The sequence below is a fragment of the Pongo pygmaeus genome, chromosome 14, assembly GCF_028885625.2.
Source record: "Pongo pygmaeus isolate AG05252 chromosome 14, NHGRI_mPonPyg2-v2.0_pri, whole genome shotgun sequence".
Lineage (NCBI taxonomy): Eukaryota > Metazoa > Chordata > Mammalia > Primates > Hominidae > Pongo > Pongo pygmaeus.
This window is the reverse complement of record NC_072387.2, coordinates 32,235,239-32,263,138: the sequence shown is the minus strand read 5'-3', so window position 1 is coordinate 32,263,138 and position 27,900 is coordinate 32,235,239. Positions and strand designations below refer to the sequence as shown.

The 27,900-nt window shown below is 37.6% G+C and overlaps 1 protein-coding gene across 1 annotated transcript in view; it reads right to left on the bottom strand.

The window, feature by feature from the left end:
- LOC129011217 (phosphatidylinositol 3,4,5-trisphosphate 3-phosphatase TPTE2-like) overlaps positions 1-27,900 on the bottom strand; it is a 716,449-nt gene that overhangs the window by 32,608 nt on the left and 655,941 nt on the right. The window contains exons 14-19 of the mRNA XM_063650643.1: positions 22,183-22,243; positions 21,281-21,362; positions 21,094-21,182; positions 7,470-7,531; positions 5,617-5,697; positions 1,884-1,989 (exon numbers count right to left, since the gene is read on the bottom strand). Of these exons, the coding sequence (XP_063506713.1) occupies positions 1,884-1,989; positions 5,617-5,697; positions 7,470-7,531; positions 21,094-21,182; positions 21,281-21,362; positions 22,183-22,243 (481 nt within the window). The remainder of the gene's footprint in view (positions 1-1,883; positions 1,990-5,616; positions 5,698-7,469; positions 7,532-21,093; positions 21,183-21,280; positions 21,363-22,182; positions 22,244-27,900) is intronic.

The window sequence follows — 27,900 nt, the reverse complement described above, 5'->3', positions numbered from 1 at the left end:
TGGTTAGCATGAACATCAATATGTCTCACCAATTAACATCATGGATTAAAAAGAGAAAAAATTATCCAAGCTAACAATGTATCAATAGTTACTTATTTGGTCTTGCATGGATTTTGTCTTTGAAAGACAAGGCTTCCAGCCTAGTTCTGTCCCCTAAAGTAGATTTTATAAGACTAGAGAAGAGAAAAAACACATACACAGTTTGGCTTCAAAGACTTAGAATCCCATCACTTTACCTTTCCAGAAAAAATATTTAGGGAAGGTAGGCCGGGCATGGTGGCTCACACCTAGCACTTTGGGAGGCTGAGGTGGGTGGAGGATTACTTGAGGTCAGGAATTCTAAACCAGCCTGGCCAAGATGGTGAAACCACATCTCTACTAAAAATACAAAAATTAGCCAGATGTGGTGGCACATGCTTGTAATCTTAGCTACTCAGGAGGCTGAGACAGGAGAATTGCTTGAACCCAGGAGGCGGAAGTTGCAGTGAGCTGAGATCACACTACTGCACTCCAGCCTGGGTGACAGAACAAAACTCTGTCTCCAAAAAAAAAAAAGAAAAAGAAAATTCTGGGAAGGTGACTTGCAACCTTTCTTGCTAATATGTTGCTTTCTTCAGACTTCTAATCATAATGATTCTTAATAATAAATACTGTAGTTTAACTACTTGGGCCCTACTTTAAGGCCAGTTCCTGATGCAATCTCTATAAAAATATAGGATAGTTATATCCAAAAATTCCCGTGGTGTTCAGTATATATTTACAGACAAAGGCTCTTTTGTTCCTTTTTTTCAATTCAAATGACCCACTTCCCTTAGCATTTCCTCAAAGACTTGGTTTCTCAGCCAATTAATTTTTTTATTGCTTTTCTCTCAACTCTACATTAATTTTAATTCAAATATGTACAAAACTAAAGGTAGAAAATTAAAACAAATATTTTAATAAACAAGTGTATTAATTATCTTTGATTGCTCATCTCATATGCTGTTTGTTTTCTTTTCATTTAATTTTGTTTTCACTAACACCATGATATTCATTTGTCACTAGAAATCACAGTTTCTTGCCTCAGTTCCCTCTTTCCCATTCCAGGTGCAGAACTTCTTTCTATTGATGTCTACCAGAAATCAGTGAAATGTAGAACTAAACTCAGAAGGCTAAAAATACCAGGCTGTCTGTGTGAACACCAGCATCCTGGCCCCACGGCACCTAGGGCACTCAGCACTGGCACCATCTCAGGTCCACAAGCTGGCTGCTAGAAGAGGTTTGCTTTAGGGGTTCCGAAGCATCGCCTCCCTGCTACCTCTCTGGCAGTGGGAGTGGTGAGGCCCCATCCCTTCCACATAGACACATCCTGCTTTCCCGCCTCCCCTGAGTGTAAGCTGGGAGTGAGAGGGTTACAGATGGAGGAGAGAGGTGAAAGGGAGAGCCCAGAGTGATGAGAAAAAAATATGCCTCTAAAAGAAGGTGAGAAAATGATACGATACGGAGACACCTCCACCAAGGCAAACTCTGAACTAGAGGTGGTTCTGAGAAATAAGCAGGCTTGAGGGCACATGGGTCCTCCTCCCTCATCAGAGGCTCCCTCTGCCCGGAAAAGTCCACCCTGGGTTGAGACCAGAGGAGCAATGAGAACAGGAGAGATGGGAAGGGGATGAAGTCCCCCAAATTGGTGATGGAAAAGAAAAAGTGAAGAACATCGAAGGGCTGGCAATCCATGGGCAATTGCAGGAGGAGGGACATACATGAGGAGGAGTTCCTGTGTGAGGATATGTAAAAAGATAGGTATGAGTTAGGCTCATTTGTATACATAACTATGAGCAAAACTCTCCCAGAGTGGGGACATCGAACCTCCTGCCCAATTCTTCAATTATACATAAAGCACTTACCACGAATCGAATAAATAATGAATCTTTTAATAAAGAGTATCCGTCTTGGAGGGAGATTGCAGTTGTAGAGATGTTTCACTTGTGCAAAATATCCAACATATCTATTCTGAAAAGCAACAGAAATCTTCCTTTAAGTGGAGATGAAAAGTCTAAAGTCAGCATTCCTTTTATTTTTTTTGTTGCATAACGCTTGTTAATGGAGGTAAGTAATTAAGAAAACATTTACTGGATGCCATTATATAACTAGACATTTTTAGGGATGCTGCCCCACAACTATGTACCTTGAGGGAAAAATACTGAATTCAGTGCAATGGGGAAGTAACAAGGATGGAGCCAGGCCCTGTTTATAGGCTGCTTATGGTTGAGAGGGCAACTAATCAGAAGCACAACAAAACGGTTACAGCATCATCAGTGTCCAGATAGAAGCTTAGTTGTGACTGAGTTAGAGGAAGGCTTGTGGTTTGGTGAAGAGCAGCTTCCTGGGGAATGGTATAAGTGAAAACTCCAGAGGAATACCTCCAAACCTCAGTAGCAGGTTTCCCGTCATTCTTCTCTTGTTCCTGACAGCTAGAATTTCTTCACTTTGCATTTCCTCAATTCTGTTTTCTCAAGGAAGCCCTGGAATTCTCTTAGCCTTGTCCTTTCCCTGGGGCAAGCTGTTCACAACGGCTGTCCCCTGAATCTTTCTTCAAGGTATTGAAGAGCTCTGGTACTCAATCAACTGGTTCAGAATTCAAAAGTTGGCCATCATGGTGGCTCCCACCTATAATCCCAGCACTTTGGGAGGCCAAGGTGGGCAGATCACCGGGCGTCAGGAGTTTGAGACCAGCCTCGCCAACAGGGTGAAACCCTGTTTCTACTAAAAGTACAAAAATAGGCCATGCGTGGTGATGGGCACCTATAATCCCAGTCACTCGGGAGGCTGAGGCAGGAGAATCGCTTGAACCCAAGAGGTCGAGGTTGCAGTGAGCTGAGATTGCACCACTGCACTCTAGTCTGGGCGACAGAGCGAGACTCTGTCTCAAAAATTAAAAACAAAACAAAACCCATAGGTTCACAGACTGTTCCTTACCCACTGGGAAATGCTCATTAAAGTAACTAACTGCCATACGTCCCTTTAGAAAGGGCCAGTCATGAGATAGGCTCATGAAAGTCCTTAACTTAGGAGTAGACGTAGTCAGTAGAATGGCCCACAATGCAGGATCAGAATGTGATGGTGTCTGAGAATCACCACCAGACACAGAGGGCACTCTGTCCTGAGGTCTTGCCAAGACAGCTCTCAAACGTGCAGCTGAGTCCCTTTGTTGCTTTTTCAGTGAATCAGAAGAGATTCAGTTGCAGCCTTTGGTGTGCTAGTTCTGGACTAAAGTTAGGGAAACTATGCATGACTGCAGAAGAAATGGGGATGAGGAGATGTGTGGGGAGAGTTGTTGAAGGAGCTCCATCTAGCATCCCCTTAGCTTCTGCCACTAGATTCTCCACCTTTCCCTAAGGGCTGTAAACCACCAGGGACCTCAAGCTGCTTGTGCTCCCACGCTTCCTTCTCCTACAACTTGAAACAACATGGACTTGTAGTAGAAATTAATACAACCAACACATAGGAGGCACTCACTACAAACAAAAAGATATTATGAGAAAAGGGTGGAAAGATGGGTCAGCCACGGGCTTTGCCTTTAAAGGGGATACAGAAGTCATCACTTCAAATAACTAGAGAATGATGCAAAGTGACGTAGTCCGTAAAAGAAACACAAAGGGCTCTAAGAATTGAAAAAGCAAGAGACTACTTCAGGCTGAGAAGGGAAAGGGACTCTAGGAAAAGGGGAATGAGCAATGGCATGAGGGTATCAAGTGTCCATAGGCTGGGAAAGGGCACACAGTCTAACTGTGTTGGAGTATGGGATGTGTGCATGCACATAGCGGAAGAGAAGGTTGGAAAAGTCAAAGTGTGGCTCTTGAGTGCCAGGTTGAAACGTTTAGTTTCTTGCCATTGGCAGTGGGGACATAGTATGGATTTTGAGCATGGAAATGGCACGATTAGGGCTGTGCTTCAGTAAATTCACCTATCACTTGTAGCTTAGGGTCTATGACTATCTTTGTTTTGTTTTGTTTTGGGCTTGGGTGTGGGAGAAAAGTATCAGTGGATAAGGCTGAGTTCTTCTGGCCCAAACTAAAGGTTTAGGGCCAGTAGGTAGAGTGTTCTTCTAACGGGGCCAAGAGTACTCACTCAACTCCCACCACTTAAAGAAAAACTCATTTACAGCCACATCCAAATCCATTTAGGAATTCCTAACCCGCTCTCACTTCGGTATCAGGGGCAATATAGAAAAGGCAATATAAATGAGAAGCTGTGCACAGCAAGGGCTTCAGAGACTGACATCTAGATTTCAGTCCTTGGTTCAAAAGTTACTTTCTCTGAACCCCAATTTTCTAATTTATAAGATGAGAATCATAGTAGTGCCTACTCATAGAGTTACCGAGAATATTAAATGAGATAGTGAATATAGAACTCTTAGAATAGTTCAGCAAAGTCTAGAATGTTGTAAATGCTATAGGATAAACATCCTGGTTTCTGCAATAAACAAATTACAAGTAATAAAAAATGGTGAGAAATCTATGAACTTAGATTCTTAAAAGAGACTCAGGAGACACAGCAACCAAATGAAATGTGTGGACTTTGTTTGAATTCTGATTAAACAAACTAAATTTTCAAAGATTTTAAGACAATTTTGGAAACAAACATGGACTACAAATTTGATATGAAGGATTTTTAAGGTATAATATTTTTAGCAGTGATAAAAAGTGTTAAGGTTTTTTGTTGTTGTTTTAAGAGTACTTAAATGTCATACTAAAATGCTGTGGGATAAAATGATCTGATGACTGAAATTTCCTTTACAATAACTCAGATTTAGGGAAAGCAAGAGTGGAGAGTGGGGTTGGGGGGTGTGCATGAAGTGGGAAAAGAATGGATGAAACGTGGCTGGCTGCCAGCTGAAATGGCTGTTGCAGCAATGTGATGACTATATGAGGATATATTGTATGATTCTCTGGACTTTTGTATATGATTAAAATTTTCCATAACAAAATGTTTCTAAAAGAAAAAACAGAGTAACAGTGTATATTTCATATAGGTGTTATGGGTATTAAATGAGATATGTAAAAGTGCAATACTGTCTGGTATACAGAAGGGGTTTTGAAAAGTTTATTTCCCCTTTTATTTTCTCTTTTAAAATACACCTCCCCCACAACACACAGAAAAGACACACACACACACACACACACACACACACATACATACACACCAGGAGTCATCCAAAAAACAGTTCTTTGTGATGTTCTGCAAGGGCTGAATTGTCCTAGTAAGGGTTTGTGAAAGACTTGGATCTTTTTTACATTGAAATCAAAGGCTGGTGATTTTAGATACATTTCAGGGTCCTGGAGCCTTGGGTACTGGACCTTCCTACTTTGGGAAAATAATCAACTCCTGAGCTCCATAAACAATAACCAGTATAGAATAGAAAGCAGGATTCTCTGAGGAGAAGCCAGAGTCTCCAGCATGTGGGCAGCACCTGAAGCATGACCCTCAGACTCAGGGAGGGACCAAGGCCTATTGCAGGGCACCCAACTGCTGCTGCCTGATCACCAAAGGAGAAGAGTCTAAAATGAAACCAAATAACAGGTGGCAATCCGAACCCACTCCGCTAAAATAACTCCCATTTTTAAAAAGAAAACTTACCTGAGAAGGAGTTTCTAGTCCCTGAAATTTACTCCTGTGGGTTTTATCTGTTTGCCTTTCTCCAAAATAATACAGGCTTTCCTACAAAAAAGGGTACAATCCAACCATGGTTCATCTGCACTCTTTCCTTTCCTATATTAGGTACCCTTAGTGTTTCTACGCCCACCTTCTTTCCTAAAGTCAGTGATTTTGTTTGTTTTTTGGTAGAGTCTTGCTCTGTAACCCAGACTGGAGTACAGTGGCAGGATCTAAGTCACTGCAACCTCTGCCTCCTGGGTTCAAGTGATTCTACTGCCTCAGCCTTCTGAGTAGCTGGGACTACAGGTGTGTACCACCATGCCCAGCTAATTTTTTGTATTTTTAGTAGAGATAGGGGTTTCACCATGTTGGCCAGGCTGCTCTCAAACTCCTGACCTCATGATCCGCCTGCCTCAGCCTCCCAAAGTGCCGGGATTACAGGCGTGAGCCACCCGTGCCCAGCCGAGTGATCTTTGGGCAGAGGCTACCGAAAATAACAAAATTAGGACTTCTCTCATTCAAGGATTCATACATTCATAAAATTTTAGAGCTGGAAAGACCTTAAAAAGCATCTGGTCCAACCCTTCTTTCCATATGACAAATGACAACACTGAGACCAAAAGGAAGCCAAGCAATCTGCCATGGAGATGCTGCAGCCACTTAGAAGCAGCACAGGCCTGGAATACAGGTCCCTGGATCTCAGTCTAGGGCTCTGGATCAATGGCTGTCAATGACTTTCAAACCTTTTGTTTTTTAAGCTGCAATCCACGTTAATAAACCTAGGAGACACACACACACACACACACACACACACACACACACCCAATATTTAAGCCTTTTGATATTTTCTATTCTGCTCTATTCCATTTTATTTTTAAAAGATGTCAGTTACAACCCAGTAACTTTAAAACTCACTGATAAATCATGATCCATAGCTTGAAAAACACCATCCTAGAACACCCATTTTCAAAATCTGTGTATCTCAAATGAGAGAAAGCAAAGGTGGTGGAATTGGAGTTTGGGCACTGTGCACAACCACCACCTCTTCCCTAGACTGCAGGCCAAACAACTCCAGCACAGCTGCTGGAAATGGTAGCATCTCAGCAAGAAAATGGCAGAAAGAAAAATGACTGAGAACTCTGCTTTAAGTGGAAACAGCCCACCTTGTCTTATCAGAAATTTCTAGAGGTCACAGACTCCACATGTATTGACTAAGCAAAGATATTTACATTCAGGAGAGGCTTTGAGTTATGAAATGTTGCTTTTTATCTACCTAAGAGTTGTGAGGATGGGCAAGGCTCTTTGGAGAATTTATCTAATTAAGCTTAATACTATTCTCACGAGGAAGGAAGAAGTCATGGTACCGGCAGGAGTAAGAGCAGGGCCAGGTGAAATGAGGGAAGCATCTTGATTACTGAATGTTTTTTTCTGTGTAACATGGCTTTACTCCCCTCACCTTAATCCTGCCCCATCAGGTCTTGTCTTTATTTAAAATGTTGATATTGTATATGTCATAGATTTTTTTGCATTAATTTTTATTAAAATATTGCGTTAAAATTATTTATTTTAATTATTACAATTTTTAGCATTCCCTTAAATTTTGCACCTCATTGACCTCACTCTAGTCCTGGCCCAAAGAGATTCTGAAGTCAGCTACTAACTAGTGCACGTTAAACAAGAAAGTATCAAAAACAGACTTTCTAAAAACTGCTTCTCTAATTACAATTTTACTAAGCACCATGACTAAAATAATCATCTTAACGTCCTACCAGTGATGTTTCAGAACTAGCAAACTCAGTCATCATAAGACAAAGTGTATAGAACATCTTTCATACCTCTGCAGTTAAAAATATTTCGGAGGCAATAAGGAAGGCACAAACCATAGTTCTGGTTCTTCCTAGAAAAGAAAAGAAGTTAGTTCAAGGAACATACGTGGTATAAAAATACACTCAGAAATATTCAAGGAGTGCATTTTAAGTTGATTTTCTTTCTTTTTTTTGAGACAGGGTCTTGCTGTGTCACGCAGGCTGGAGTGCAGTGGCACAATCTTGGCTCATTGCAACCTCTGCCTCACAGGTGAAAAATACGCAAATTACATTTACAGTAAAAATATCTCTCACCATCTCTCCACAAAAGGACACGATGAGGTTTTTACTAAATCTATAAGAAAGCAACAATTATGTCTTTCATAATTTTTTTGGATAATAGTAAAAAAGAAAAATTCCCAACTCATTTAGTACATTAATATAACTGATTCCAAAATTGCACAAATACAGTAGAAGAAAAGATATTTTTACACCAGTCTCACATATAAATGTAGATTTAAAAATATACATATATTTTCAAAGTGAATTCAGCAATGTAGAAACACCATGTATCAACACCAAGTGCCATTTCTCTTAAGGATGCAAGGATGTTTTTTCCAAGATGGCAGATTACAGGCTTTTAGCATGTCTCAGTCATTTGGAAATAGCAAGCAAGTACATAAAGACCAACTCTGTGAGCTTTAATTCAAGAAAGAAAATGGCAGTTCCCCGGAATTATGAAGGACATCCCAGATCCTGGGGAGGACAATGCAGGCGAGCAGCCCTCAGGACAGCATTCGACTGATAAAAGTGAGTGAAGCCTCAGTATGTGAGAGAGGCAGACAGCATCCCTCCGTCTCACCTTTCCACTGGAGATCCACGCAACCCGGGCAGAGGAAGAGATTGTTTCTCCCAAGCCTTGGAGCTCATTTGAGGAGAGACTTGGAGACTTTGTGGGGGAAAGACACAGGGAAACGCTGCCGGCATTTTCCCAAACTTGGACTGGGAGCAGGACAACACTGGGGAAGTCTTCCCTATCTGGCCCCACCCATCTTGTGCCCCCAATCCCCCTACCCCTAGGGCTGAGGGAGCTCAGATTAATGTGTACTCAGGAAATCAGCCCATTGCCTGGGGCAACAGAGAGCTCCTCCCAATAAACAAGGATCAAGTACATAGCCGGCGGCACTGGCAACAGCCAGCTCTTACCCATGGCGCCATCTACTGGCTTGTCGGTCAAACCACACACCCAATATAAAACCTGCCGACGGAAGTGCATGGGGCTACAGAAGCAAAGCGGAAAGACCCTACCCAGCATGCTCTACAGTCACACACCCTAGGGAACAGGGAAAGGGAAAGAAGAAAAAAATAACAAGAATATTATAGGAAAGGAAAGAAAAAGAAATATCCTACTCAAACAAAAATAATTACACAAATTAGAAGCGCTAGCATCTCCAGATGAGAAGGACCCAAGCAAGAATTCTGGCACCATGAGAAATCTGAATGTAGTGACACTACCAAAGGATCACACTAGCTCTCTGGCAATGCTTCCTACCCAAATGAAAACTCAGAAATGACAAGCAATTCAAAGCTTGGGTTGCAAGGAAGCTCAATGAGTTACAAGGTTGAAATCAACAAAAAGAAACTTCTACATCAATCTGGGAAATGAGGGAAGAGATAAACATCTTAATAAGAAATCAATCAGAACTTCTAGAATTAAAAAAACTCACTTAAGGAATTTCAAAATACAACTGAAAGCTTTATCAATAGACTGGACAAAGTAGAAAACATAATTTCAGAGCTTGAAGACTGGTCTTTTGAACTAATCCAGTCAGACAAAAATAAAGAAAAAAGATTTTTTAAAAGTGAAGAAAGTCAGAAATATGAGATTATGTAAAGTGATCAAACCTATGAATTACTGGCATGCCCGAGAGAGAAATAGAAAAAGAAAACAACCTGGAAAACATAGTTGATGGAATAATTCAAGACAATTTCTTGAATCTTGCTAGATAGACATCTAAGTACAATAAAGCCAGACAGCACCTGTGAGATACTATAAAAAATGAACATTACCAAGGCATATACTCACCAGACTGTCCAAGGTCACTGTCAAAGAAAAAGCCCTAAAGGCACTGGAGAAAAAGGCCAGATCACATACAAAGGTAGCCCCATCAGGATAAGAGCAGACTTCTCAGCAGAAACCTTACAAGCCAGGAGAGATTGAGGGGTCTATTTTCAGAATTCTTAAAATAAATTACAATCAAGAGATTCATATCCTGCCCAACTAAGCTTCATGAGTGAAGGAGAAATAAAAATATTTTCTAGAGAAGCAAATGCCAAGAGAGTTACCACTAGACCAGTCTTACAAGAGATGCCTAAGGGAGTTCTAAACGTGGAAATGAAAGAATGATACCTGCTATCATAAAAACACACTGAAGTACACAGCTCACAGACCCTATAAAACAACCACACAATAGAAAGTACAAAAAAACCAGCTAACAGTTTCATGATAGGGTGAAAAGCTCACATGTCAATAGTAACCTTGAATGTAAACACACCACTTAAAAGTCACAGAGTGGGCTGGGTGCGGTGGCTATTCCTGTAATCCCAGCACTTTGGGAGGCCAAGGTGGGCAGATCACGAGGTCAGGAGGTCAAGACCATCCTGGCCGATGTGGTGAAACCCTGTCTCTACTAAAAATATAAAAATTAGCCAGGCGTAATGGCACATGCCTATAATCCCAGCTACTCAGGAGGCTGAGGCAGGAGAATCACTTGAACCCGGGAGTCAGAGGTTGCAGTAAGCCAATATCATGCCACTGCACTCTAGCCTGATGACAGAGTGAGATTCTGAAAAAAAAAAAAAAAAGAAAGAAAGAAAGGTCACAGAGTGGCAAGTTGGATTAAAAAAACAAAACCCATCTGTCTGCTGTCTTCAAGAGACCCATCTCACATGTAACAACACCAATAGGTTCAAAGTAAAGGGTTGAAGAAAGATCTATCACACAAAGAAAACACAAAAAAGAGCAGGGGTCACTATTCCTAAAACAGATAAAAAAGGCTTTAAGCCAACAATAGTAAAAAAGGACAAAGAAGAGCATTACATAATGATATGGAGTTCAATTCAACAAGAAGCCTTAACTATCCTAAATATATATGCACCCAACATTGGCTCACCCAGGTTAATAAAACAGATACTTCTAGACCTATGAAAAGACAGCCACACAACAATAGTCAGGGGACTTCAACACCCCACTGATAACATTACACAGATCATAAAGACTGAAAACTAACAAAGAAATTCTGGACTTAAATTCAACACTTGACCAATTGCACCTAATAGAAACCTAAAGAACTCCCAGCATTTTGGGAAGCTGAGGCAGATGGGCAGATCACAAGGTCAGGAGTTTGAGACCAGCCTGGCCAATATGGTGAAAACCCGTTGCTACTAAAAATACAAAAATTAGCCAGGTGTGGTGGCAGGTGCCTGTAATCCTAGCTATTCGGGAGGCTGAGGCAGGAGAATTGCTTGAACCCAAGAGGTGGAGGTTGCAGTGAGCCAAGATCATGCCACTGCACTCCAGCCTGGACAACAGAGTAAGACTCCATCTCGAAAAAAAAAGAAAAATAAAACACCTATGAACCAAAAAAGCCCAGATCAGATGTATTCACAGCTGAATTCTATCAACTATACAAAGAAGAACTGGTACCAGTTCTACTGAAACTATTCCAAAAAACTGAGGAAGGACTCTTCCCTAATTCATTCCATGAATCCTGCATCACCCTGAAACCAAAACCTGGCAAAGACACAATAAAAAAAAAGAAAACTAAAGGGTAATCTCAACGATGAAGACGGCCACAAAAATCCTTAACAAAATACTGGCAAACCAAATCCAACAGCACATCAAAAAGTTCACGATCAAGTAAGCTTCATTCTAAGGATACAAGATTCAGCATATGCAAACCAATAAATGTGATTCACCACACAAACAGGATTAAACAGAAACCACATGATCATCTCAATAGATGCAGAAAAAAAAGCTTTTGATAAAATTCAACATCTTTCTTGACAAAAAAAAAAAAACACTCAAGAAACTAGGAATCAAAGGAACATACTTCAAAATAGAGCCATGCGCCAGGTGCAGTGGCTCACATCTGTAATCCCAGAACTTTGGGAGGCCAAGGCAGGCAGATCAGTTGAGGTCAGGAGTTCAAGACTAGCCTGGCCAACATAGTGAAACTCCGTCTTTACTAAAAATACAAAAATTAGCCGGGCGTGGTGGCACATACCTGTAATCCCAGTGACTCAGAAGGCTGAGGCAGGAGAATTGCTTGAACCCAGGAGGCAGAGGTTGCAGTGACCGAGATTGCACCACTGCATTCCAGCATGGGTGACAGAGCAAGACTCCATCTCAAAAAACAAACAAACAAACAAAAAAACATGCTGGTCGTGGTGGCTCATGCCTGTAGTCCCAGCACTTTGGGAGGCTGAGGTGGGTAGATCACCTGAGGTTAGGAGTTCGAGAGCAGCCTGGCCAACTTGGTGAAACCCCATCTCTACTAAAAATACAAAAATTAGCTGGGCGTGGTGGCAGGTGCTTGTAATCCCAGCTACTTGGGAGGCTGAGGCAGGAGAATCACTTGAACCTGGGAGGTGGAGGTTGCAGTGAGCCAAGATTGCACCATTGCCCTCCAGCCTGGGCAAGAAGAGTGAAACTCCATCTCAAAAAAAAAAAAAAAAAAAAAAAAGCAGCATTTCCTTTTCAGCATCATGGATGCAGCTGGAAGTCATTATCCTGAGCAAATTAATGCAGGAATAAAAAACCAAATACCATATGTTGTCACTCATAAGTGAAAGCTAAACAATGGGTGCTCATGGACACCAAGGTGGCAATAATGGACCCTGGGGAGTTCTAGAGGGGGCACAGCAGAAAAGGGCACAGGGTGAAAAACTAACTATTGGGTCCTGTGCTCAGTACCTGGGTGATGTGATCAGTCACACCCCAAACCTCAGCATCACACAATATTACCAATAAACCTGCATATGTACGTCCAAATCTAAAAGTTAAGTTATACCAAAAATCTAAGCTCAAAAAGAGAAAAAAAGTCTTTTGCCCATTAAAAAACAAATAACAAAAAATACAAGAATCATCCTATATCAGAAATCTATATTAATGCAATTTATCATATTCATTGATTAAAGAAGACATACCTTACAATTATCTCAATTAATGCAGGAAAAAGCATTCACTAAAATTCAGCCTGCACCTGTGACTTTAAAAATTAACAACAATTAGGAAACTTCCTTAACTCAACAAAGAGAATCTACCAAAATACCTACCAGGAACATCATATTAATGACATCATATTGACAGCATTTTCTTTAAAGCCTGGAATTAAACAAAAGTGCCCTCTCTTCACTGCTTCCATTTAACAGTATACTGCAGAGCCTAACCAGTGTAGAAAGTCAGTGTAGTAAGTAAATCTTTAGAATAACTCCTTAATCTAATGAGAGAGTTTAGGGAGATTTCTAGATGCAGGCTCAACATAAACAAAAATTAATAGCTAAATCAAGGATGCAGGTTGAAATATTTACAGTAATTAATAAAAACACAGAAAAGGAGTATATGACTTCCAAGGTAATGACAGAGGGTGAGAAGGAAAGAATTATATTATTAAAATTCAATCGAATGAAAACAGAACGTCAGTAGGAAAATAGAAGAGTTAAATAAAATAGATGTACATAGAACACTGTTCTCAACAATGCATAATACATGTTATTTTCAAATGCACAGAAAACATTTGACAATATCGACCAAATTCTGGGCCATAAAGCAAGTCTAAACAAATTTCAAAGAACTGAAAAAGAAAAAAATACATAGTATGTTCTGTGTCCACAACACAATATAATCAGAAATCAAAAATTTAAAGATAAATACAAAATTCTCATATGTTTGGAAATAAGGAAGTATACTTCTACATTACTCATGGGTCAAAAAAAAAACAAGCACAAAGTTGGAAAATAGTTTGAACTAAGTAAAATAAAAACACTACAAATAAAAGTTTATGGGATGAAGCTAAAGCAATTCTTAGAGGAAAACTTGTAGCCTTAAATGGTAAATAGAAAAGAGAGTGGTCGACACTCTAAGAATTATCCATGTCAAGAAGTCAGGAAAAGAAAAAATTAACCCAAGGAGTACAGAAGAAAATACTAAATATCATAGTAATTGAGGAAATAAAAAATAAATAAAAAATAGAGACCACCAATAAGGCCAAAAATTTGGTACTTTTAAAAGACTAGTAAAATTGATAAATCCCTGGTGAGACTAATCAAAAGAAAAAAAGGGGAAGGCACCAAGAAAGCAATGTCAGGAATAAAAAAGGGAACACCTCTGTAGACATTAAAATGGTAAAATGATATTGTGAACAATTTGATGTCCAGACATTTGCAGAGTTAGATTAAATAGACAAATGCTGGGAAAACTATAATCTACCAAAATGGGCAAAAGAAATAAAATTATAAAAACATTCTATATATGGAATTGAGCCGTAATTTAAAGACTTCTCTCCAGAGAAAACTCTAGCCCAATGTGCATTCACTGGTGAATTTCACTTTACACTTAAGAAGGAAAAACATCAGCATGCATAAATTTACCCAGAGAATAAAAACAGAGAAAATGAAATCTAACTCATTTTACGAAGCCAAGATTTGAAAAAACTATGAGAAAGGAAAATTATAACCAATCGCCCAGATGACATGAATTTGAAAATCCTAAACAAAATATTAACAAACAGAATCCGGCAATTTAATAATAAAATAATTTAATAAATATTTAACAAAATAATACAGCACAACTAAATTATGTTTATTCCAGAAATATGTTTGTTTACCACTTAATCAATGTAATTAACCACATTTATTTATAGGATAAAGTAGAAAAATTATCATTTCAAAGATTCGGAAAAATCTTTAAGAATTCAACATCCATTCATGATTAAAAAAAAAAACTCTTAGCAAGCTAAAAGAATTTCTTTTTTCTTTCTTTCTTTTTTTTTTTTTGTTTCGCTTTTTGAGACAGAGTCTCACTCTGTCATCCAGGCTGGAGAGCAGTGGTGTGATCTTGGCTCACTGCAACCTCTGCTTCTTGGGTTCAAGTGATTCCCGTGCCTCAGCCAGAGTAGCTGGGATTACAGGCATGTGCCACCACACCTGGCAAATTTTTGTATTTTTCAGTAGAGACAGGGTTTCACCATGTTGCCTAGGCTGGTCTTAAACTCCTGGCCTCAAGTGATCTGCCCCCACTGGGCCTCCCAAAGTACTGGGATTACAGGTGCAAGCCATGGCGCCCAGCCAAGGAAGGAATTTCTTAATCGATAAATGGTAGTTAATACACACACACACACACACACACACAGAGTCATAAAGCAATTGGAGAGATGTTGAAAGCTTTTCCTTTGAGAATGGAACTGTATGTTGATGGCTGCTATTGCCACTTCTAATTCTACACTGTACTGAAGGTTCTAGCCAGTGCTAGGGGAGATAAATGACTGAAATGGAAAAAATACAATTTATTATTTTCATATGATGTAATCATGTACCATAAAATCCAAAAGAATCTATAGATGAATTAGTAGAACTAATAAGTGAGTTTAGGCTGGGCACGGTGGCTCAGGCCTACAGTCCTAGCACTTTGGGAGGCGGAGGCTGAGGCTGGCAGATCATTTGAGCACAGGAGTTTGAGACCAACCTGGACAACATAGCGAAACCCCATCTCTACAAAAAATGAAAAAATTAGCTGGGCATGGTGGCACCTGCCTGCAGTGCTAGCTACTCAAGAGGCTGATATAGGAGGATCACCTGAGCCCAGGGAGGTTGAGGCTGTACTGAGCCGAGATCATGCCACTGCACTCCTGCCTGGGTGGCAGAATGAGACGCTACCTCAAAAAAAAAAAAAAAAAAGTGAGTTTAGGAAAGTTGCTAATTGCAAGATTAATAAATAAAATGAACTGCATTTAAAACAATAAAAAACATTTAGAAAATAAACATTTTAAAGGGATATCATTTAAATAACCACAAAAACATCTAAGAATAAATCTCACCAAAAATATGCAAGCTTTCTATACAGAAAATGAGAAAGCATTATAAAGAGAAATTGAAGAGGACCTAACTAAATGAGAGAATACCTCTGGTTCATGGGTTGGATGAGTCAATATTGTAAAGATTCAATTCTCCCCAGTCTATAAATTCAATGCAATTCCAAACAAATTTCTATCCAGTGTGTGTAATTTGACTAGTTGATTCCCAAATTTATATGGAAATATAGATGACCTAAAATACCCAAACGATTGTGAAGAAAAAGAAAAAGATGATGAGGACGTATTAGAAAGCTACAGTAAGATAGTTGTGCTATTGGCACACAGATGAAAAATCAATGAACAGAATAGAAAGGTCAGAAACAGATTCATGTTCTTCAGGGTAGTAAAGAAATGAAAATCTTCTGAACCAGTGTGCTGGAATAACTGGATAGCCATACATGGGAAAAGATGAAATCTTATGCCTTCCTCACACCACACACATAAGTCAATTTTAAAAGGAATGAACCTTCTCGAAGAAAATATAGTAGTAAAATGTCCTTTAAACTCAAGGAAAATTGTCTTAATCAGGACACAAAAACACAAACTTTATAAAGGGAAAGCATGATACCTATGATGGTAATACAACTAAGAACTTCTGTTAACCAAAAGATACTCCTGAGAGAGAGAAAAGGCAAATCACAGAGCAGAAAAGCTTTCTTGAATACATTTTGAACAGAATTGAAATCAGAATACATAAAGAACTCCTACAATCAGGAGAAAAAAGATGAATAATCCAGGAGAAAAATGGTTAAGAAAATTAAAAAGTTACTTTACATAAAGGATATCCAAATAATAATCTTAAGAAAACTTCCTCAATCTTATTAGTAATTATAGAAATGCAAATGATCACCACCATAAGATGCCATCACACAAACACCCAAAGGCTAAAAATAAAAATACTTAGAATTGCAAGTATTGGGGAAGATATGGAAAGCTTGAAGTGTACAATACCAGTGGAGTAAAAATTGGTACAACTGTTTTAGAAAACAGGTGACATTATCAAGTAAAGTTCAAGATTCATTACCCTAAGACAGAACAATTTTAGTCTGAGGTATACACTCAACAAAAATGTGGTCACAGGTGCAATAAGAAATGTGTATTTTTAAAAGCAGTATTATTGAGCTGGGCACGGTGGCTCATGCCTGTAATCCCAGCACTTTGGGAGGCAGAGGCAGGCATATCACTTGAGGTCAGGAGTTAGAGACCAGCCTGCACAACATGGCAAAACCCCATCGCTATTAAAAATACAAAATTAGCTGGGTGTGGTGGTGGACGCCTATAATCCCAGCTACTCTGGAGGCTCAGGCACGAGAATTGCTTGAACCCAGGAGGCGGAGGTTGCAATGAACTGAGATCATGTCACTGCACTCCAGCCTGGGTGACAGAGTGAGACCTTATCTCTAAACAAAAAACAAAAAACATAATTTATCACAATAAAAATTGGAAACAACCCAAATGTAATAGAAAAAAAGAGATTCCATTTTCAGTCACAATTTGTGTAGGAATGAATTTTTGAAAAGATGTGCAAAGACATGATAAAAAAATTATAAAATATTATTAAAGAATGAACAAGATGATTCACATGTACAACTCAATATCGCAAAGTTGTCAGTTCTCTCAAGTTAATCTATAAATTCAATGTAGTTCCAATAAAAATCCTAAAAGTGTTTTGTTATGGCACTTCACAAAATGATTTTAAAATTGAATGTAATAATAAAGTTCCAAGAAGAGCAAGACAATTCTGTCTTTATCAAACCATATTATAAAACTACAATAATTACAAAAGTGTGGTAGAGAGAACTTACAAACAGTTGGTATATTACTGAGAGGGATTACAAATTAACGGAGAACAAAATAGCATGCAATTGATGGTGTTAGGACAATTGGCTATCTATATGAAAAAAACACTTCCCCCAACTTCCAATTAGATTAAAGACCCAAATATTAAAAATGGAACTTGAATATTTTTGAAGAAATGTGGAATATCTTTGCTACATCAGTATAGGGGTGAATTTCATAAACATGACAGAAAAGCATGAAATACATACACACACATAGATAAACAAATTTTACCATATTCAAAATTACAAACTTCTCTCCGGGCATGATGGCTCATGCCTGTAATCCCAGCACTTTGGGAAGCTGAGGTGGGTGGATCACTTGAGTCCAGGAGTTCGAGACCAGTCTGGGCAATACAGTGAGACCTTGTCTCTATTAAAAATACAAAAATTAGCCAAGCATGGTGACACTCACCTGTAGTCCCACTTACTCAGAGGGGCTGAGATGGGAGGATTGCTTGAGCCCCAGGAGGTTCAGGCTGTAATGAGCCGAGATCGTGCCACTGCACTCCAGCCTGAGTGACAGAGCGAGATCATGTCTCAAAACAAAACAAAAATTTACAAACTTTTGTACAACAAAATAAATCACAATCAAATTTAAAAGGCAACATGTGGGGAGAATATAATTGCAATACTAAGAAAAATTGGCATTCAGATTCTTTAAAGAACTCCTATAAATCAATATAAACTATTTTTACTATCATGATACTACTGGTAACCTGCAGGCAGCAACCAACCAGAAGACAGCAAGACTAATATGAATGAACACACAAAAAAGAGGCTGCTCTGGTACATACCAGCTGAATATTAGCCCTCTAAACAACCTTTAACAAAATCAACAAAATATTATGTGAACACAGAATAATGTAAACCCCCTCTCAGCAAAAAAGAAAAAAGTCAAATTTGAAATGAATGTTTTCCTTCAAGCAAGGAATTAGCATTAGTTAATAGAAAACTGATGCTAACTTCTTGAATAATAACATTTTAGGTTGGGCAATGTGAAATGGCCATTTTTAAAGCAAAAGATGGTTAAAAACTGGCAATTTCAAATGATTCAACCGCTATATTCTTAACTACGGTATTGTAAACTGCCAGTTTATATACAATATTCCAACCTGTAGAGCTAAACACAGAACCTGTATATTAACTAATATACAGCTAAACACAGAACCTGTATATTAACTAATGGGCTTGAAACTAGCCAATAAGACTAAAACTTGATTTTACTGAATTATATAAGTCAGTTTACAGTGTTATGTTTTCCTGGAATTTGATATAAAAATTCATTTAGAGCCCACTAAAAATGTAATTATTTGTGTTTGTCAAAATTTGTGAAATATGCTTAGATGATTATTTAAAGCCTAAACCTGAATGAGAGAAAACCTAACTGAACTTAAATTGGTTGGATTTACAAATGGCTTTTTCCCCATTTTAACTCCACCAATGTCAACTTCTTCGTATCATTACACTATAAAAATTCCAGTATAATTTTTGAAATAGCATCTCTGTTGGCTCCCTTACTCTAAAAGTTTCTCACAAAGTTTAAGAACAACCTTAAATATTACTGGAACAAAAACAGACATCTAGACCCATGGAACAGAATAGAAAGCTCAGAATAAATTCATGCATTTATACTCAGCTGATGTTCAACAAAGGTGCCAAGAATCCAAGATGGGGAAAGGACAATCTCTTCAATAAACAATACTGGGGAAACTGAATATCCACTTTCAGAAGAAGGAAATTGCAACCTATCTCACCCAATATACAAAAATCAACTCAAAGTAAATGCTTAACTGTGAAACCTGAAATTGGAAAACTACTAGAAGAAAACATAGGTGAAAATCTTCTTGACATTGGTCTGGGCCAAGATATTTTTGGATATGACTGAAAAGCACAGGCAACAAAAGAAAAAGTAGGCAAATGATACTGTATCAAACTAAAACGCTTTTGCACAGCAAAGGAAACATTTATAGGGTAAAGAGACAACCTACAGAATGGGAGAAAATATCTACAAAGCATACATTCGATAATAGGTTAACAGTTTTTTTAAAAAAGGAACTCAGACAACACAATAGCAAGAGAACAAGCTACTTCTCTAGAAAATGGGCAAAGAACCTGAGAAGATATTTCCCAACAGAAGACACACAAATGGCCAAGAGGTATAATGAGAAAATGCTAAACATCATTAATCATTAGGGAAAAGCAAATTAAAACCACAAAGAGACATCCTCACACCTGTTAGGATGGTCATTAACAAAAAGACAAAAGAAGAGTTGGTGAGGATGAAGAGAAAAGGGATCCCCCTTGTACACTGTTGGTGTGAATGTAAATTAGTAGTTATTATGGAAAACAGCACTGAGATTCCTCAAAAAACCAAAAATAGAACTACCATATGATTTGGAGAGTCCACTTCTGGGTATATATCCAAAGGAAATGAAATCTGCACTCCCGTGTTCACTGCAGCATTATTCGTAATACCCAAGCTATGGAGTCATTCTAAATGTCATCAGTGGATGAATGGATAAAGAATATGTGGTATATATAAATAAAGGCATACTGTTCAGCCTTAGAGGATATCCTGTCACTCGAGATAATATGGATGAACCTGGAGAACATTATGCTAAGTGAAATAAGCCAGGCATAGAAAGACAAATACTGCATGTCTCACTTATTTGTGGAATCTAAAAAAGTCAGATTCATAGAAGCAGAGAGTAGAATGGTGGTTACCAGGGACTGGGGGGACAAAATTGGGGAGATTGTGGAGATGTTGGTTTTTACTTTATTATTATTATTTTTTTAGATGGAGTTTTGTTCTTGTTGCTCAGGCTGGAGTGCAATGGTGATCTCGGCTCACTGCAACCTCTGCCTCCCGGGTTCAAGCAATTTTTCTGCCTCAGCCTCCTGAGTAGCTGGGATTACAGGTGCATGCCACCACAGCTGGCTAATGTTTTGTATTTTTAGTAGAGATGGGGCTTCACCATGTGATCCACCTGCCTCAGCCTCCCAAAGTGCTGGGATTACAGATGTGAGCCACTGTGCCCAGCCTGAGATGTTGATTAAAGGATGCAAAATTTCAGTTAGACAGGAAGAATAAGTTCAGGAAATTTATTGTACAACATAGTGACCATAGTTAATAATAACGTATACTTGAAAATTGCTGTGACAGTAGATTTTAAATGTTCTCACACAAAAATATGTGGAGTAATGCATATGTTAATTAGCTTGATTTAGCCATTTCACAATGTTTACATATATCAAAACATCATGTTGTACACCATAAATATATTGATTTTTTATTTGTTAATTTAAAAATAAAAAAGATCAGCCTTAAATAAAATAAAAGTACTCTGACATTCTAAAATTAAAGACTGTTGGTATTTTGAGAGATATAAACTGGCAAACCAAAAATAAAGAAATCCAAATACTAGGAAAACAAGGGAAAATATGCTCAACCTTCTTTAGTTCCTTTTTCCTACTTTCTTCCCTTCCTTATCCTCTCCCTATCTCCTACCCTTCCTCCTCTCCTCTTTCCTTTCTCCTTCCCTTCTTTCAGCCTTGGAGCTAATATTTCAAAATGCTAACAATTATTAATACATATTAATAGCAATATGTATCTTGTTCTTGTACTTTATCTATATTTACATGTCTTTAGAAAGGGAGAAATAAAAAGGAAAATGTTATTACCTTTGCCTCCTTTACAGTGAATTGCTATGATGTTTTCAAGATCTTGAGCCATCCACTCATTTAATTTCTTGGTGAAAACCACCATCTCACTGATTTCAAGTTGAAGATTTTTAGTTAAAATATTTTCAAAAAATCAAGCCCAATATATTTAGCCCTCTTCTGATAGTCAATTTAGCATAGAACTTACTGTAGAGTGGGGACATTATGATCATCAATCATGATTCTACTGACCCTATTATGGAAGTGCTTAGGATCATAAGCTGTTTCACCTAAAATAAATAATAGGTATGTCATATCTCTATAGGGAATAATATGATAAATGATGAAGTTATGAATAAGTTAACATATCTTATTAGAATTCCTTATCTATCTTCAAAAAGAGCTTTCCAAGTTGCTCCTGCTGCTCTAAAATAAACACAAGGGTTTCAAAAACATAAGGATGGTAGTGGTTTATCCATCTCATGTAACCTAAACTCAACTTATTTTTGTTTAATAGGTATAATTTTTAACTTTCTAACAGACTATTCATTATATTATTGCAGGGTAGTTAGAAACCACACAAGAGGCAAATGTAGCTGACCAAAATGTTTGCCCCCTGAACATGTCTATTGAGTATACAGGTAGAGGAAAAAATCAAGAGAGACACAGTATTAAGCTGGGTAACAACCTATTTTCTACAGAGTTTTTTGCTTTTTTCCCATCTAGAGCTCTGCTCTCATCACATGCCACTGCTGATGGGTCAGAAGACTCATTTGTTAAATTGTCTATGTCCTCATAACACAATCTGGCAGGAAAAACAGAAAGATTTTCCTAAACCTAATATCGCTAGAACAGATCTTCCCTAAAATGGTTTGCTTCCACTCCAGCCTCATTGGTCCTGCCAAAGCCACATCCTTCATAGGGTACTTTGTGCTGCTGGGCTAACTCCTTCTACGAAATGGGGCCAGTCCAAGATGGGGATTTTTAAATTCATTCCTCACCACCACCAAATACTTATGATTAAATGCGATATAAAAAACAAAGTCATCTTCTTACATGCAGTAATCTGTTTTCTATCTACAGTAGCAAAATATAGAGTAATGTACATACTGCATAGATTGTAGACTCGATAGTGGTTTGGATGTTTATTTTCTAGAAACTGCACAACTTCCTAAAAAAGACAAACACATATCTTACATATTTACATGGCACCAACATAAGCTATTTCCTAGGGGGAACCTAAAATGGTTATTATTTTCATTAATTTGTCTCTCACTAGCATCTTCTAGGGGAGATTCAGGGAATAAGAGGGTATGCAAATTTCAAGTTCTAATCCACTGTGATTTTTCAAATAGTCCACAAAGTGTGTTTGGCTACACAGTTGAGTCTCTATTGTAAATACACCCTGTTTAAAGCTATCAGATAAGTAAATTAGCTGGTTAACTAACTTTAAGTAATTTGTTCTAAATCAATTCACAGTTAATGTGGTTCTTGTTTAAATCTAATTTATATTGGTTCTTATTTAAATTTAATTCTGAATAGATACATCTTTAGAGAGTGATCTGCATATTACAGTCTACCTAAGCACTATGTAAACAAATAAATGCAAAAAGTATATAGTATGATTGTGTGTATGCGTGATAGAAAAAGATAAATATACCAAATTTTAAATAACTGGTAACAATATGGAGACTTTTTTGGCTCATTTGTTCTCTTTATTTTTTTAAATGAAGATATATGTGTACCTATAAGTGTGTATATATATATATGTATATATGTATAACCTTTAAAATGAAAAACAAATAGTAGTTATTATTTAAAATACAATCAATACCACTATATGAATCCAACTTTCAGTAAATATATCTTTCTGAAACGTACACACACATATGTATATATCTCTGTGCAACAACAAAAATGACACAAAATTTAAAACTGATGAGTATGGTACCCTCAGAGAAATGTTTACTGGCTTAATACTGAGAAAAATAAAATGAACATATCAAAGTCATCCATTTATTAAACTGGCTATCTCTGTTAGGAGGAAATCATAAGTCAAAAAGATGAACACTCTGAATCTGCATAGTGGGGGAGGCAAGGATAAATAGTTTTATATACTTCAGAATTCATGGAATTTCTTACATAAAATCCATACGGGTTTAGAAATCACATAAAAAACTATAAATACCTATGAGAAATTTAAGCAAATTTTAATCAGTTCTTTGGATGAGGAAGAAGTAAAGGTGTTGAATCAATGGAATATCAATAGGCTTAGGTTTGACTTCATAAAAATCTGAAATTTCTGCTTAAAAATGCTATAATGAATAACAGGGGAAATGATTTTTCAGAAAAATTGACTGAATGGGGACTACGCCTAGTATGATAAATTAATAATTCATTAACAACAACTTAAATATTACTCACTCACCTTATAGATAAATGGGCCAAGGACATAAACAATCCGTAAAAGAGAAAATCTAACTGATTAACAACCTAGGTAAACATTCAGTGTCACCAATAATGAAGTCAAAACAACAATGAAATGCCATTTGCACCCATGCAATTAGCCCTTTCTCTTTTAATGAGAAAATCCAATGCTGGCAAAATAAGGCATGAAATTTAAAACTTTGATTTATTGTTGATACAAGAATACAATTGCTCTTGGATTTGGCAATATATATTAAGAACCCTAAAAATATTCATACTCTTAGCTAGGTAATTTCACTCCTAGAAATCTATACAGAAAAAGCCTTATGCGCAAAGATGTCTGTTGCTGTATTATTGATTATAATGACACTTAAATGTCCAACATTAGAGGTTAATCATAGCACTAATGGAATATCATGCAACCATTAGAATACCGTCCTGTCCTTCATTTTATTTTATATTTTATTTTATTTTGTCTCGTTTTGTTTTATTTTGAGATGGAGTTTCACTCTTGTTGCCCAGGTTGGAGTGCAATGGTGCGATATCAGCTCACTGTAACCTCTGCCTCCCAGGTTCAAGCAATTCTCCTGCCTCAGCCTTCTGAGTAGCTGGGATTACAGGCACCTGCCACCACGCCTGGATAATTTTTTGTATTTTTAGTAGAGACAGGGTTTCACCATGCTGGCCAGGCTGTTTTGAACTCCTGACCTCAGGTGATCCACCCTCCTCAGCCTCCCCAAGTGCTGGAATTATAGGTGTGAGCCACCGCGCCCATCCCTGTCCTTCATTCTCTCAACAAGTAAATATCTCACACTGGTAATTTTTGTGCAGCCTTCCTTAGTATACATATATAGAAAAACAGTCAATATTTGCTTTTTCATGGGAAAACAAATATACCTGGACAGTTAAGCTTTAGGGATTTTTCCAAATACACTTCCTAGTTCTCTCAATGTCTAAAAAATGATATACATATATATCATTTTTATAATCATATATATATATATATATATATATAGAGAGAGAGAGAGAGAGAGAGCAACTCAACATTTAGATGATTTACTGCTGTGTTTTCTGGTCTAAGTAGTTTACCGAAGACTCCAAATACCTCTTATCCAAAGTAGGTGAAAAAGGACATAAAGAGTCTAGAAAAAATTTCAACTCTGCCAAGAATCTACATTTTTCTGGTCACAGTCTGTCACCAGATGGACAGTTTCTGTTTTCAGCCAGAATAAAGCACATTCAATTCTACCAAGAACAGAAATTAAAAGATGGCTAAGAAGATTGTAGGAATGTAGGTAATTATATACCTGATTTTCCTCAATAGCTCCGCCTTTGCATGGGCTTACAAAGTTTATAATTTCTGAAACTCTTCCTTGTGATGCAAAAGTAGAAAAAAATGCTGTGTCCTCTTTGAAAGCCTCTTGCAACAACTTCCACCTATGGGTTTTCCTAAATCTACCACACTCTTCTCTCTGCCTATCTTAGTACATTCCTTGATTTGGAGGCAAAGATATACCTTCCATACTTGCATGAGGTGGTAGCAGTGGCCAAACTTGTTGATGCTTCCACCATAGTGCTTGTTTCTCCACTAACTCTATGGGTCCTGCATCTCTAAAGTTTTTGCTACTTCAAGGCAGCATCTGACATTTCTCCACTAGCAAATTTACCACTTATGAAATTGTAATGTCTGCTTTGCTTATTTGCTGTTGTTCAAAATGTAACCCTGCAACTTTATTCACTTTTAAGAATAAAGGGGAATCACATGACTGTTTAGCATCCTCTCAGGAGTTAAGTATGCCTGGATTTGAATCTTCTCTCTTTTAGACAACTTTGATTTAATATACTTTGTAAATGCTTCTCAAATATGACAGAGACACTCCCAGTGCAGGACATGTTATCATTGAACATGCAATCACTGAAGGGCTTCATGGCCTGATTCCCAGCCTGCCCAGGTAGCTGAACTAGTAGCTTAGGTTTGGGGCTGCACTCTGGCAAAGATTAAAGACTAAATATTAATATGGATGGTAGATTTGCTTTTTGGGTGGTTTATGATTTGTGGAATTTATTAAAACACATGATTACCTCCTTTTGGGATACTCTGATTAAAAATGGTAAAGGAATCAACGACTTATTAGTACTTTGTCAATGCCCCAAGGAGATTAACAGTTGAGATAACAGTTTAATAACTGATAGAAACCAAGAGTCTAGAGATCACCCCAGAAAAAAATAGTAATGTCTTTGTTTTGATTTACATGCTAAAAGTTTTTGGCTTTTGAAAAACACCCCAGCTAATATTAAGTGTTGTCAAATTTATATTAGTCACCACCAAATCAACTAAAAGAAAATTGGCTCAATTTAGACATGCTATAATTAACTCAGAGTTATTAACTTTACTTGCTTTAAAAAACAATATTAGCAATCAAGAGATGTTTTCCCCATAAAGATGGAATTTGGAAATTTTGGGATGGCTGCCCTCAAGTGCCATGACCCATCCAGTGGACCCTGGTCACATTACTCCGTGACTGTGCCCATTAGGAGCGACAGAAAGTACTTCCACCTCAAATAAATAGTTTGAAACAATTTTCAAAATTGGCAAAGGGAGTGGTAGAGTCATGTCTTAGCCGTAAATAGCATAACCTGGGTGAGATGTGGTTCAGACCCTTCTCTTCAAGGTCTTTAGGTATTTACAAATGTATTTTTATATAATTGCTGAAGTCTTGAGTCTCTGACTATATAGTAGTTATTTCTTGTTAACTATCTGCATATATAAAAATGCTTCCCTGCCTGAGAATAAGGTAGAATCATTCCATCAATGGTCTCAATTCTTCAACTTTTCCTGAATCCAAGCCCTCACATTTCACCTCGTAGTGCCCTTTCGCTCTAATTTTGTGTTCCATTATGTGAGTTGATTTGGTCACTGGGATGCCACAAAGGAGAGGCTTGCAAAAGCATTTGTAAGATTCCACTCTAGCTCTTTCCTTTTGCCATTACCTTGAAACATACCCATCATATTCATCCTGATGGAGGATAAAGATGAGTTGAGCAGATAGGAGTTACCCAAGACACCTAAGCTAAGGTAATTGTAGACCAGCTGATAAAGACATTTCAGGAAAGAAAACTACATATCCCTCATGAACACAGATGAAAAGTTCTAAATAAAATATTAGCAAATAGAATCTAGTGATACATAAAAAAGATAATACATTAAGACCAAAAGGAGTTTATTCCAAAAATAAAAAATGTTGGTTTAACATTTGAAAATCTCATTAATGGAATAACAGAAAAACATTTTGATTACCTTGATAGATGCATAAAAAATATCTGATATATTCAACACCAATTCATGATTCAAAACTTTTAGCAAACTAGAAATAAAATGGACTGTCTTAATCTAGTAAAGAATGACTACAAAAGCCTATAGCAAACATCATTTCAAATAGTGAAGCATGAAATTCTTTCCACCTGAGTTTGGGAACAAGGCAAGGCTGCCTCCTTTTACCATTTCTATTCAATATTACCATGAAAGTCATAGATAATTCAATAAAGAAAGAAAAAAGTATAAAAAGTGGGAAGAAAGTAGTAACTTCATATGATTGTATACATTTAAAAAATCCCAGGGAATCTACACATTCATTATTAAAATGAATATGTGAATTTATGAAGGATGCTAAATGTAAAGTCAACATACAAGGCCAGGTGTGGTGGCTGACACCTGTAATCCCAGCACTTTGGAAGGCTGAGGTGGGAGGATTGCTTGAATCCAGGAGTTCAAGACCAGCTTGGGTCAGTGAGACCAGAGAGACTCCTCTACAAAAATTAATTTAAAAAATTAGCCAAGTGTGGTGATGCCTGCTTGTAGTCCCAGCTATGTGGGAGACTGAGGTGGGAGAAATGCTTGAGCCCAGATGCCACCGCACTCCAGCCTGTGGTGACAGAGCAAGGCCCTGTCTTAAGACAAACAAATAAACAAAAGTCAATATACAAAAATTAGTTATGTTCCTACATACCAAGAGAAAATATTTAGAAAATGAAGATCTTCAAATATCATGTAAAATAGCATAAAAACTTATCAACTACATAGAAATAAAACTAACAAACGATGTGTAAAACCTATACACTATAAACATTGCTAAAAGAAATCAAAGAAGACATCAGTAGAGAGATGTATTATGTTCATGAGTTGGAAATCTCAGTATTTTTAGATGTCAATTCTCTCCAAATTAAGCTATGTAGTCAATGCTCAAGTCAAAATACTAACAGGGTGTGGGGGTGTGTTTGTGTGGGTTTGCGTGTGTGTGTGTGTGTATGAAATTGCCAAGATGATTCTAAAATTTATATGGAAATTCAAAAAATCTAGGAGAGCCAAGATAGTTTTTAAACAAAGAAGTACAAAGTTGGAAG